The sequence below is a fragment of the Parasteatoda tepidariorum genome, chromosome 3 (assembly GCF_043381705.1).
Source record: "Parasteatoda tepidariorum isolate YZ-2023 chromosome 3, CAS_Ptep_4.0, whole genome shotgun sequence".
NCBI classification, from domain to species: Eukaryota; Metazoa; Arthropoda; class Arachnida; order Araneae; family Theridiidae; genus Parasteatoda; species Parasteatoda tepidariorum.
Window position 1 is genome coordinate 46,120,226 of NC_092206.1, and position 12,997 is coordinate 46,133,222.

The following is a 12,997-nucleotide window of genomic DNA, read 5'->3' on the forward strand; positions in this document are numbered from 1 at the left end:
TTATTTTTTCGTTTTAATGGATTTTTTTTAACTTGTGGGACTGCTGGTAAACACTAATTAATAATGCAACAAAAAAAAAACGCTTTTATGTTAATATTTAAGTTAAGAATGTAAAGCGTATTGTTAATATCATGCTTCAATAATGCTTAATATCAATAGTCTCAACCCTTTCGCGACGAATTTTTATTTTTACAACAGAACAATTTTGATAGCATAAACTATGAGTAGGGCAGCATTATGTACGGTAGTGCCATCTACATTCTGTGAATGAAAGTACCTTCAAAAATATTGGTAGGACTAGTGGGAAAGTCTTCCATTTGACAGAGAAGCGTTTCTGTCCCAAAAGATTTTATTTGAAATTTGCTTAGGACTTATGTGTCCCGTTAGGCGCGAAAGGGTTAAAGCCCATTCTTTCTACTGCTTCACTTCAAATGTCAAATTGATTTAAGAAACATTCTCTCTATTTTTTTCTTCAAATTTACGTTTTTTAAAGTGCTTCTGAAGCTTTAAAAATGTACAATTTTTATAAAGTTTCCTTCGATTTTTTGAAGTTTTCTTTTCCAAACATTTTATGTAGTTTGAATCATAATACTTAAAGTACCTTACAACTTTTTTTCACGCTACAGATTCGCTTTTAACTTTTAAGATATCATGCATGGTTTCATTGATCCATGTCTTTGTACAGTATATCTTTTTCACCAGTGAGAATGCAACACACCGTACAGTATTGAATGATGCTTCACGACTCACTTATTTAATATTTATTTCTTGGAAAGTGTCAAAAGTTGACTGTTCAAACCAGAATAAGTCGTCCATTTAAATATTTGGAATATAGAAACATTATTTTCTATTTATTTGATTGATTTAATACCTTCACGATCAAAACCCACGACAATATATGTAGATTTAATGTATGAAAAAAATATGGTGCTAATTATCCAATTATTTTTATAATGGATTTATAAAAATTGAAGAATAATGCAGTATTAAGAAATGCGGAATTATATTGTATAAAACTTATATGTCACCTCATATCCAAATTTCCATTATTTCATATAATTTATTATTGGCGTAATTTTTTTAAGATATTATCTCACACTGAGTAATAGGAAATAAAGTATATTTTAAAATTTTGTAAGAAACCATATCTCCAATAAAATACTTCATAATTCAAGAACAATCAATATGGTATATAACATTCAACTGAAGGGTATTATTTTAAAATTTAACATTCTGGTTGCTTGTCACTACTTTTATTGCTGCTTCTATTGCATAGCGTGAAAATATTACATACATGTTCCGTTATAATCAAGAATAGAATTTTAGATGGTTTATTGCATATGCGGTTATATGGCTTATTGCATATATGATGGAAGTTATTGCATACCGAAAAGTTAATAAAAGAAACTACGACTATTACTAAACTACTGCCATTAAGTAAACAAAACACAGTATTATTTTTTTCATGATTACCATTAATATTTTCTTTACGTTCAAAACTAAAAAAAGGGCAAATTTAACGCGCTAAACATTTTTCGTGTTTTTTGCTATTTTAACTATTCCTAACAATCCTAAATTTAAGTACGGGACAAGAAAATTTTTCTAACCATGATTCAAGCTCTCTATCGATAAAATCACTTTTCAGATGTTTGTCTTGTTGTTGACGTATGCCTGTTTAGGCAGAGGGGGTGCGATTGTTCTTGTTTTCCAGTGGCGCCATCCATGGCCAAGAATTCGACTTCTGCCACACCATATGTCACACCCGTTTATAGGACGGACCCATTCATACATCCATTCATTCATCCACAGATCGTAATTTTGACCTGAATCAGAGAACGATCGATCTCCAATCCAGTACCCCCAGAGGTACTAATTTGTTATGGGAACATGGAGGACTGATTTAACGACAGATTAACTCGACAGATTTAACGTGCATCAGTCACTTACTACACGGGGAGTCTTCGGCCGGCCGGGTTCGAACCCACGAACTCTCGGACATGGGTCCAGAGCCCTACCGACCAGGCTATACCGGCCTGTTTGTCTTGTTACTTCTATATAGTAATTTGGTGTTTGAGGAGGTTCTATCTATAAAACCAAAACTATAGAACGTCCATTTCTGACCCCTTATATGTGCCTTATTCACTTCACTTTTGATTTATTCTACATAACACAAAGTATATATTTCCTCTTTTTTATGTATATGTATTGTTGAGCGTGTATTGTTAAGTGGAATGCTTCGTCTTAAACAGAATGGAGAAGATACATGAAACTCTTCTCTCGCTGCAATCATGAAACAAAAATCTAGAAACAAATGTTTTCTAACTGAAACTTTTTTAACATCTGAAATCTCTGTAATTATGGTTAGTGTTTCATATTATTTTCTATGAAGTAAGTCACACAGAAGAAAAAATACTCATGAGACGTCAATACCGGGCTTTCAAAAATATACTCAATTTTATTGATTTTTATTCTCTTTAGTTCTTGCCACATTTCACAAGCAGCTTGGACACCTTTCAAAATTATCTTGCACATCATCGAAACTTTAAGGTAACCAAGTCAACTGCACACTAAGACTGTATTTAAATATTCTAATTATTCAACTTTTTCTCCAATCCTAACACCTTAAAAAGCTTTAAACATTATGTTATCCAGTCATTTTCTCCGTCTTGCGCTCGTGGAAGTACTTTGATTTCAATATTAACTTTTTTCAAGAGATGTCAGCGATATTGAGAAAGTACTTCAGGTATTAAAGTTTAATAATAATTTAAAATCTTCCCAACAGCAATTCAAATACGTAAATCACCGTACGTATGAATTCGGGGCATTTCAGCAGAGTTGACAGCAGAAGTATTAAATTTATTTTCATCTCTGTCATGATATAGGATATAAAAAAAACTCATCCCTATGTGCTGTACTACTTCCTCACGCACCCCTCGAGACATAACTTGAGTATCGCGTAATATATATATATATATATGTATATGAGCATTTTCTTTCCTATTACTAAAAATTTGGTTTCTCAGATAATAATAGTTACCTTTATGATTTTATAACCTTTTTCTACTGCCTTCTTCACTTCTTCTGATACCCAAGTACCAATCAATGATCTTTGATTTTCGTCGTGAGTGCATGGAGTCTTTTGGCTAGATTCACAGCAGGATCTACACAACGGGAACATTAACTTCCCTTGATTCCGATAAGGTAGTACAGGATGATACAATCCATGTGGTGGGAGAATTTTACACTTTATGAAACCAAAATAATTGTTAACGTCATCAAAATTATCCGTGATTATCGCTGGGTGACCAATGGGATATCTGCAACAGATAAATTATAAGCACAAAAAAAAAAACAACTAAGAATAAAGAAGAGGATATTAAAAAAAGGCTTTTGGGCTTACCTGCAATATTTATTGCACCATGGATATAGACTTGTAAAATCTATATATTTAGCACTTCCCTCGTATACAAGTTTAACTGCGTTGGTGCGACCACCAAAGAAAGCATCGCGGGGGTTAAGTCGATCAACAATTTCGTGATCTTCCAAAAAGGTTTTTAATTCTGAATTTTTCACCTTCAAATCATTAAAGTCGTGCTCCCATATTTCCTGCAAAGTATATCCTTTTTTTTTCAGTCGATCCGATATTATATTTGTTTGAGTCCTAAGCTTATTCATCGTCTCTCCAGACACAGGATTGACAGCATCGGGATCAAAACATTTCTCGCATCCGTGGTAAAAACAGCCCTGTTGATAAAGAAAAAAAATATTTGTTTAAAATCTATATTCTAATATTTCCTTAAAACATTTAATAAATGAGATCAAAGTTTAAACAAAAATAAATACTTACGTGATACTGATATATAGTATTAGTTTCAGCGCAAAAACCGTCTACCTTCAATCCATCTATAATCACTTCCCCTCGACCATTCAATGCGTGGCTAATATGTCGTCCTTCGGAAACAGAAATGAAATCTAACCATCGTATACTGTCCCGGCTATAGTTGTCACTTGCGTATCCATGAACTGGGACCATGGCGATCGTCTTCGGTGTAATATGTTGACTCCTAAAGCATGCCATACACGAAGCAGCAATTGTTACGTAGCTGNTATATATATATATATATATAAATGACAATGTGTGCCACTATGACACCGTTTATGTTTAAAGTTCCTATAGCCATTTTAATGCAAAAATATTCTAAACAAATACTTAAAGTAAAACTATCTATTCAACACTACTTAAATTATTGCTTACAGCAACCTAACCAAAATAATCTAAATAAATATTTAACGGGTTACTATTTTTTTAAATATTATTTAAGTTATAGCTTAGGATATCGTAGGAAAATGAATAATAGGTAGACTGTTGCCAACGGATAAAGAAAAACCCGAGTTTTTGGTGACACATAAGAGAAATATGTATATTGATTACGTATAAATTCTAAACTTTTTGCCCGATTGACTCTGTTTTGATTTCATTCGATTCACGAAAGAAAAATAAAATGGGGATGATATCTCTCTTTGTTTAGATAGCAATATTTAAGTTTCTTTCACTTTTCCCTCCAGCTATTACCCAACAGCTGAAGTCACTCGATTTTATTCTATTTAATAAAAGAAGGTACGTAACAGTTCACCCTTTTTTGACATTTTTCGTCTGATTTTCTGGATACGTTTTTATGTATTATTAAGAACTTGAAAATTCTTTTAAACAATTACGAAAATTAAAATTTGAAAATCAATATAATTAAAAATACAGTCATTTAAAAAGTTCTTGCCTATTACGTGATTAAAAACATCATTCGCTTCAAAAACTTACAACTCAGAAATAACAGTCGGCCTATTTCGAGAACTCAAAAATAGGCACCCATTGTCAAGACTTGTCAAATGTGAATGAGAAGAAACAAAAATGACTTGAAATAAAACGCAAAGCTGTTAACAACATTTTTTTTTCACTCTCTCTCGGCTATTATGGTTTCTTCAAGTTTTGTTTCTCACCTTTGTTTTTCTATTTTTCGTTGGCAACTTAACGTTCTCATTTCAAATCACTATTGTTTCTTCTCATTGAAGTCCGACAAAAGTCTTGAAAATGGGCGCCTATTTTTGAGCGCTTAAACATGTCGACTGTTATTTCCTATTTGTAATTTTTTGAAGCGAATCTTCTCCCATTTCAGTTTTTTTGGGATTATTTATTAAAATGAGTTTTTACCTGTTATACTTTCGACAAGATAATCGTGAGATTGTATATTTAAAAAGAAATACTATAGATTAAAATATATTGATTACATACTTTTAATTTATAGCATAAATTTAATTTTATCTCTCATAAAACAACTAAAACTTGTTTACAAATTAGTTGAATTCAGAGAAATAATTTTATTCAATGATGTGATTCACTCCAACCATGCATTAAAATTAATAACAGTTTCTGGTAAATGCAAATTACGTTATTAGATGTTAATCTCACTATTTAATTACTTTTATTGCTGTCAGGAAATGCAGTAACTAATTTTGAATTACAGTTTTACGCGTCATCTGTTCTGTATCCACTTTCTACGCAAGTCAATGTTGATTGCCCGAATACGATGTCAGGAAAGAATTCTAACTATACAATTTCATTTGACATAACATCTCTCTAGATGTAATTTAAATGTAGGAAATCTAGTTATTGTGTTAAGAGTGTATTATTGTGTTAAGAAATGTAGTTATTGTGTTTCACGTATTTCGTAGAAAGATAGTTTTAAGTAATAAAATATTGTAAAATATATAATATTATTGCAAAACGTTTTAATAATGAAGGTACAAAAGTTTATAAAATTAATTTTAAAAAAATTTAGAAATAAATTACCAATAAGCGTTCTCAGCTATGATAGGGGAGAATGAGATCAATTGTAACAGGGTACGATTGTAACAGAGCAAAAATTTCGAGTGTCGGGTTCTAGATTTGGTTCCTAGGTGGCGCACAAGGTGTATCGAACTTGATACACCTTGTATTCACTTTAATAAATCTACGTGTACACCCCTGCTGGCAACCATTTTTATGTACTTTTGAAAGAGTTACATCTCTAAAGATATTTCCACGCTACGTAAGTACTTTTTTTGGTATTAGAATATTATATATTGTAACAAAGTAATTTTGTTTAAACAAATAAAAATTAGTAACCGAATATGTAAGTGGACACCTTAATTAACATTTAAAAAAAAAGATTAGTTTTGTTAATTAACTAGCATTGATTTTAACAAATGAAGCTGAAATGGCGTCTTGGGGACGATTGTAATAGTAAGTAAAGGGACGATTGTAACAGCTGAAAATAAATAATCTTATGTTTACAAATCATTTCTGAACTCTTTAAGAACCACCAATAGTTTCTTATATCATTTATATTATGTTGCATGTGCATTATTTTATTTGTCACCTTTCACAGCATAAATTAAAATTTTTACCCCCTTAAAGTTAAAAGTTTAACCCTTTAGGTCTCTTCTCCTTATTATTTTTACTCCTAAAATATCACTACTATTTTGATCAATAAAAAAAATACATCACAACTATGATAATATGTATAATTAACTATGTTTTAGTTGAATTTATGAACTGTTACAATTGACCCCGTAAGTGGGGACAATTGTAACAAGTGCACGACTGTCAAAAATTGTTAATAACTAATATAATAACATTTAAAATAAGGTATTTATTTTTTTTTTCTAGTAGAGGATAGTCTACTTTACTCGTCTGTCAATTAATACTAATAATATATTGGATTTTTTGTTAGTTAAAAATGGTTAAGTAAAAAATGTTACATTTGACCCCACTCTTCCCTACCGCTTTTCGTTGCAATGATTATTCAAATAATCTTTTTCTACGTCGACTTTACTTTCTCTGATAATTACTGTCAACAATTGCATTAAAATACGTTGCATTTCCAAAAAAAGCTGTTTTATCGCAGTTTAATGTTTTAGAAAACAATGTTTAGCCTACTGTTTCAAGCTATTTCTGGGAAACAAGCTTTTTCTGGTCCTGTTTAAATGCAATTTTCTTTAATATTGAAAAAAAAGGATAAAGTTAACATAAATTTTAAATGATTTAGATAAATAGAAAAACAGTTTTAAATGCTCATGAACAGCCAAACTTGTAACAGACAGGCGCTACTAACTGCGTTTGATGGCATTTAACTTAGATGGTTAGTTGGGTTGCGAATTAATTCTCAATTCCTGTGATGTGTCTTTACCTCTTCTTTGTTTAAGATCCCGCTGTACTGAAACTCCAGGTATTTACGTTTCATTTAACAAATTAGTATATTCATGGTTCTTCATTTTATCAATTATCGATGTAAACATTACTTAATAAATAGATCATAGCAACTGTTTAATAATAAGTTTGAATTAAGTAATAGTTTTTGAAGTAAAATAATTATTTCATACATAATTCGATCTGAAAAAGATAGTTATTCTAGTTCAAAATGCAAATTTTCTTTAGAAAAAAACAAACTTTCCAAAGAATATTAAACAGTTGAATTCTAGAATATATTAACTAACTTGCAATTGAATTTTAAGAAAGATAGCAAGATAATGTAAACTTTCAGTCCAAGTTCCTTCCCAATACTTGAAATTCGATTTGAATAAGCATTGTTATGTGATATTCTTATTAGACATTGTAAATTACGTAAATTTGAGGCATGCATCTCAATAAACGAAAATATCCGATTATGCTTTGCTGTTATTGATGCAAAATGCATATCGGTAATTTCAAATTATGTTTGTAGGAAACTAATACATTATGCATGATATATATGCTAAGAGAATTTATTTCTAATAAAAATCGATTTTTGAACAGAATTCTTACAAAGTAAAGACATTGCATGAATTTTATAGTTGCATTATTCTCTTGCATTTTTTTTAGAAAAAAAACCGATCCGGAATTTTTAGAGAATTAAAAACTGCGTTTTTCATTTCGTTTGATAGGCAATGCTTCTGTGATATTCAGTGATATTATCATTTTCTAGACAATTCTATTTAACTTTTATTGAATTAAACAATACTGTTACATGAATGATGTGTTAATCGTAAAAATACCATTGATAAATTTTCAAAATTATATAAGGTATCCAAAAATATTTAGAATCCAATATTTAAACAATGCATTTGTAAAAATTTGCAAACACCCTTCCTTACAATTGTAATAAGCTTAAGTATATTTTCTAAGCAAATTAATGCATCTGTTTTTATTTTACTATTATGGACAACTGTATTCTTCGAAAACTATCTTTCAATATTCTTAAGAGCTGTGCAGAATCGGTATATAACTAAACGAAATAGATACAGTTCTAGATTTAAAAGTAAGTTAAAGTGGAAAAAAATTACTATATTCGATTATTTTGAAGTATATCAAAAGATTTGGAGATTTCCTTCTTGTACCTCTCATTGGTGTTTAACTACTGTTCATTAATCAATCAATAATTATCTTACTGAGAGAAAAAGTATGGTCAAAACGATCAGAATATGATAAAATTTAGCTTGTTTCTGGCAGTAGGGGAACACCGAAAAAAACGTTAAGTTTTACTGAAGCTCTATGTCAATATTTGTAGTAAAATTAACTATAAAAAGTTATTTTATTACAATTCTGTTTGGTAGTAAATGTTAAGAAATTTGGTAATTTTATCATGATTCCGTACACTCTAAAAACTGTACCTCTGATTTCAGAGGCACATTTGAATCATTTGTGCCTCTGAATTTTAAGGGCACAACGTACCTTTAAAAATGAAAGGCACAATGTAAATCTGATTTCAGAGGCACATTTGGATCGTTTGTGCCTCTGAATTTTAAGGGCACACCGTATCTTTAAAAATGAAAGGCACAATGTGCCTCTGATTTCAGAGGCAAAATCAGATGTACCTCTTAACTTGGAAGGTACATTGTACCTTAGATTTTGCTTTTATGTACCGCTCATTGAAACAAGCATTTAGTGGTACCAAAACCTGTNATGGAAAAACCATTTCATCGCTAAAATTTACTTTTCAGCATTGTGTTTACACTAAATTTGCGATAAGAATTATTTTTACGGTAAACCGTTACCATACAAATGGAAAAACTACCAAATAAGTGGTTTAAGTACCATATACTTTCGTTTTATTACCAGAAGTATGGTTCTTTTTTTTACCAGAAATATCATTACCATACCTGTAAGATAATTTTACCAGAAATATTTTCACTGTGCAAGATATCCCTGTATTAATATTTTAAATTCAGCAAACAAAATTAGGAAATCAAGCAGCTTCCTTATTAATGCTTTTTATTCAGTGAGTAGTAAACCTGTTTTTCTATATATTTAATTATTAAAATTTCTCTCAATGTTCATAAAACGTCTAAAGTCTTACAGAATTTTTTTAATAGTTCGATACGAATATTTATTTGAATTTTTATATTTACTTTCATATTTATATTTGAATATTTATTCTTTCATAAAGAATATTATTCAATGTTTTATTAATGAAGAAAAACAAAGTACTGGTCATTTGTGAACTTCTTATTTATCGTTATAGAATACGTAAGTCTCTCTCTGTTTAATCCCGTCTAAAAAATTTAATGAAAAGATCTTTCAAATGATCTTTCCTAAGTTTTTTAATTTTCGTTTCACTCTAAATAGAGATTTCTCTAAATTGAGCAAAAATGTTCCAAACAGCTCCGCAGCAAATAATAGTCAAATTTAAGAACACGCGTATTCAAAATTGAAACAGCATTAACCTCATAATTTAGCAAAGTGCACGATTTCAACAGTGATGCGGGGAGGGGTGCGAGAGAGACATTCGGTGTTTTCCTATAGGATTCGAATCTCTAGACATTCCAGGGTTCACAGTACTACCATAGTTGTCCTGAGAGAAATAAGAGCCTGTAGTAGACACTGCAATAAGTATAAATAAATAAAAAAAATTCAATGTAATTGAAAAGAATTAAAAATAGCTACAATTTAGAAAATATGGTCCCGATTGTTTAATCAAGACATCATTAATTTTAAGTTCACTTTTTGTTATGTCGCTAAATCTTAAAAACTTTGAAACAAGCAGAATATATAAAGCTACCTAACCTTCACAGGACTAGGGTGAACAACTATAGTTGTAAGAGCATCCTACAATGAACCTGGACATCCATGGCAGGAGCCTTGCCGACAACCTTTTCTCACATATTTTTCCCTCCACGTTACTTTTAAAACTATATATTTTGCTCTAAAATGAGTATAAAATGCCTCAATTTTGAATACAAGAGGTTTTAAAATTCGATTATAGCTTGTTTCCGAGCTATTTTGATATATTTTAATCACTTTTGAGAGCTCTTTTTTTGCAGTGTTTTTCAGAACTTTCACAACTGTATTTATGGATATAGAATTTGAATATAATGAAGGAACGGAAAGAAGAATGTATTTGGGCTATGAATATATACTGTACGGAATTTGTGAACAAGCATTTTTTTATTACCGAGTGCACCAGTTATTAAATATAAAGTAAAAGAAAATATTATGACAATGATGCTTTTATAAGTGAATGTTTGGAGAAAAAAATTGTTTACTGCTTTAGAAATAAAGAGGAAGTAATGTTTTATTCAGAAAAAAGTTTTTATATAAACAAATATAGCAGCTGTGTTACAAAAAAAAAGAGTCACAAATGATTGGTGAGTCTTATTTTTTTAAAACATTTTTTACTACTCCATGGATTATCGACATTTTCTGAGTTCCTGTAACAAGTGATACATCACTGCCTTTGTATGTTATTTTCAACTCGATACTTTGCTTTTCACACTTTATTTTTCAGTTTCAATCATCAAATAATCTGGATTATTTCTTCTCTAACAAACATTAAAACACCTTTGCTAAAACTTCCAATAACTATTTATTCCCCTTTATTCCCCTATTATAATATTAATTCGTGTATCTTAAATAACTTTGCTTCCTGTTATCTCACTTAAACTCGGGGTAAGATGTATCACAAGTTGAATTTTTCACCTATATGCATCTGCCCAATAATATATACCAGTACTTGATCTGTAGGAATTACGTGAGTCACACCAAACTTACATGAAAAGTAAAGGGATGTAAGCTCTGCAAATGATTAAACTATTTCGAACTACAAACTAATTGTGCAGGTTATTTAATTCTGCAATCGGTAATATGGGAAAGTCGTTTAATTCGATTCCACAAAGAGTAAGAATTTATGATAAAATTACTTAATTTCAAGATAATGGCATTTCTTTTTAAAATGAATAAAAAATAAAAATAAATTAAAAAAAACATAATTCAGGTAAATATATGGTACTTAAACCATTTATTTTGTAATATTTCTGTTCATATAATAACGCTTTTTAGAAATTCTAGTTCCCAATATTATAGACCTTACTATCACACATTTAGTAAAAATATACGTAACTGAATTTTATTCTTTACGTTAATATGATTAAAATTGGTTTTCAGTTTTTATTTATTTATTTCATTAGTTTATTCACAGATACTAATTCTGTTTATTTACTTGAAATTCCACCAAAAGATATTCGTTCATTTAGAGTTCCATGCCCGTAACAAATTGGTCACTGTTCTAAAGTAGGATAATAAAATCAGCAAACTGTACCGTATACATATTTTATCACATATTATAAAACTATTTTTTATTGTTAATTCTATCAAAATCATTACCAAAGCATGTCAGTAAAAATTGCCGAGCTTTTTGGTATTCCCATAGAATCAAAAACATGATGAATGAAATTTTACCTTATTCTGATAGTTTTAACCACATTTTTTTCTTTGCGTGGCAATTTCTTCATGGTGTTGCATTTTCACTAACTTTAGAGTATGTGAAGAAGAAAACATCTTTTTAACTTTTTTTTTCTAAAATTAAGTTCCAGTCATGTTTTTATTAATATTTATGAATTCCAGAAGATAGTTTTTAATTGAAAATATTTTTTTTGTTTTCAGTTCAAAATTCCCTGTAAAGGATTTTTGACTCCTGCATTTTCCATTTTTTTATACATCAAAGTTTTTATAAGCCCTTCTGACTATATTAGTTACTTTTTAGGCATAAAAACTTTATTTTATTTATTATACTTTAACTAAAGTTTTCTTTTGAATAAAAAACAAGATAAAACCTTCTAACAACTAGCTTACAAAGCTTCTAAACTAATTTCACAGTTTATCAGTCTTCAAAAACTTTTTGGTTTACTTAGAACATTAAAAAAAATTATTTTATTCTTTCAGAAATAAACAAAAACTTATAAGTTACATTTAAAACAAGATAAAACTATCGTTCAAAAAGCAACTGTTGTTTAAAATTAGACTACCCATTAAACTACCTGACAGAACAACGAGGCAAAATATTCAATCACTTTAGCATTACATCCATCATCATTTGTGCGTAAATATTTCAAGCGAAGGTGAAAATGACTTTAAAATCCGAAACTGAATAATTTAGATGTGTATTAAATTTTAATGGATAAAGTACGTTCTAAATAAAACTTAATTCTAAAGTTATCAGAAACATTTAACTTCTTATTTTGCCACAGATACGTCAAAGTTTTATCTAATAGGCTATTGCACAAAATTTTGGAAGTTCTCTCAAGTGAAAAAGCAGAATATTTTGAAAGTAAGAATGTTTTTTTTTAATAAAACTATTCAATATAAACAAATTTAAGATGTAAAAATTTCCTTTTATGATGGAAAATGTCGTAATAATTAAATTGATATGTTGTAAGAAGTACTTGATAATAAACTATTATTGCTAAGCATGTCATTTTTCAGCAATATACTGCATATTACTGTGAAATGTTGAGAAAACCTATATATATATATATAAACCCGTAACGGGTAATATGAAAACTCAAATTCCGCACAAAACTAATTCTAAAAAATCAACAACTTTCTGGTGTTCTAATTTTATCGTCTGCTTTTATTATTTGTATTTCGTCATAAAATATTTCATTGATGTGCGCATGCGCTTCTTCTCCGTTACATCGTACCGAAGAAAAA

At 29.6% G+C, this 12,997-nt stretch overlaps 2 protein-coding genes across 5 annotated transcripts in view; both read right to left on the reverse strand.

Annotated features, from left to right (window-relative positions):
• The window catches only part of LOC107454007 (QRFP-like peptide receptor), a 127,119-nt gene that overhangs the window by 63,342 nt on the left and 50,780 nt on the right, over positions 1 to 12,997 (reverse strand). The window lies entirely within an intron of this gene.
• On the reverse strand, positions 2,968 to 4,106 carry LOC122270590 (uncharacterized; the record flags this gene model as incomplete). The annotated part of the gene is given in 3 exon segments (XM_043048542.2): positions 2,968 to 3,317; positions 3,401 to 3,744; positions 3,848 to 4,106. Coding segments are annotated over 3 exon segments (901 nt in total), but the record flags the coding sequence as incomplete, so codon positions are not given.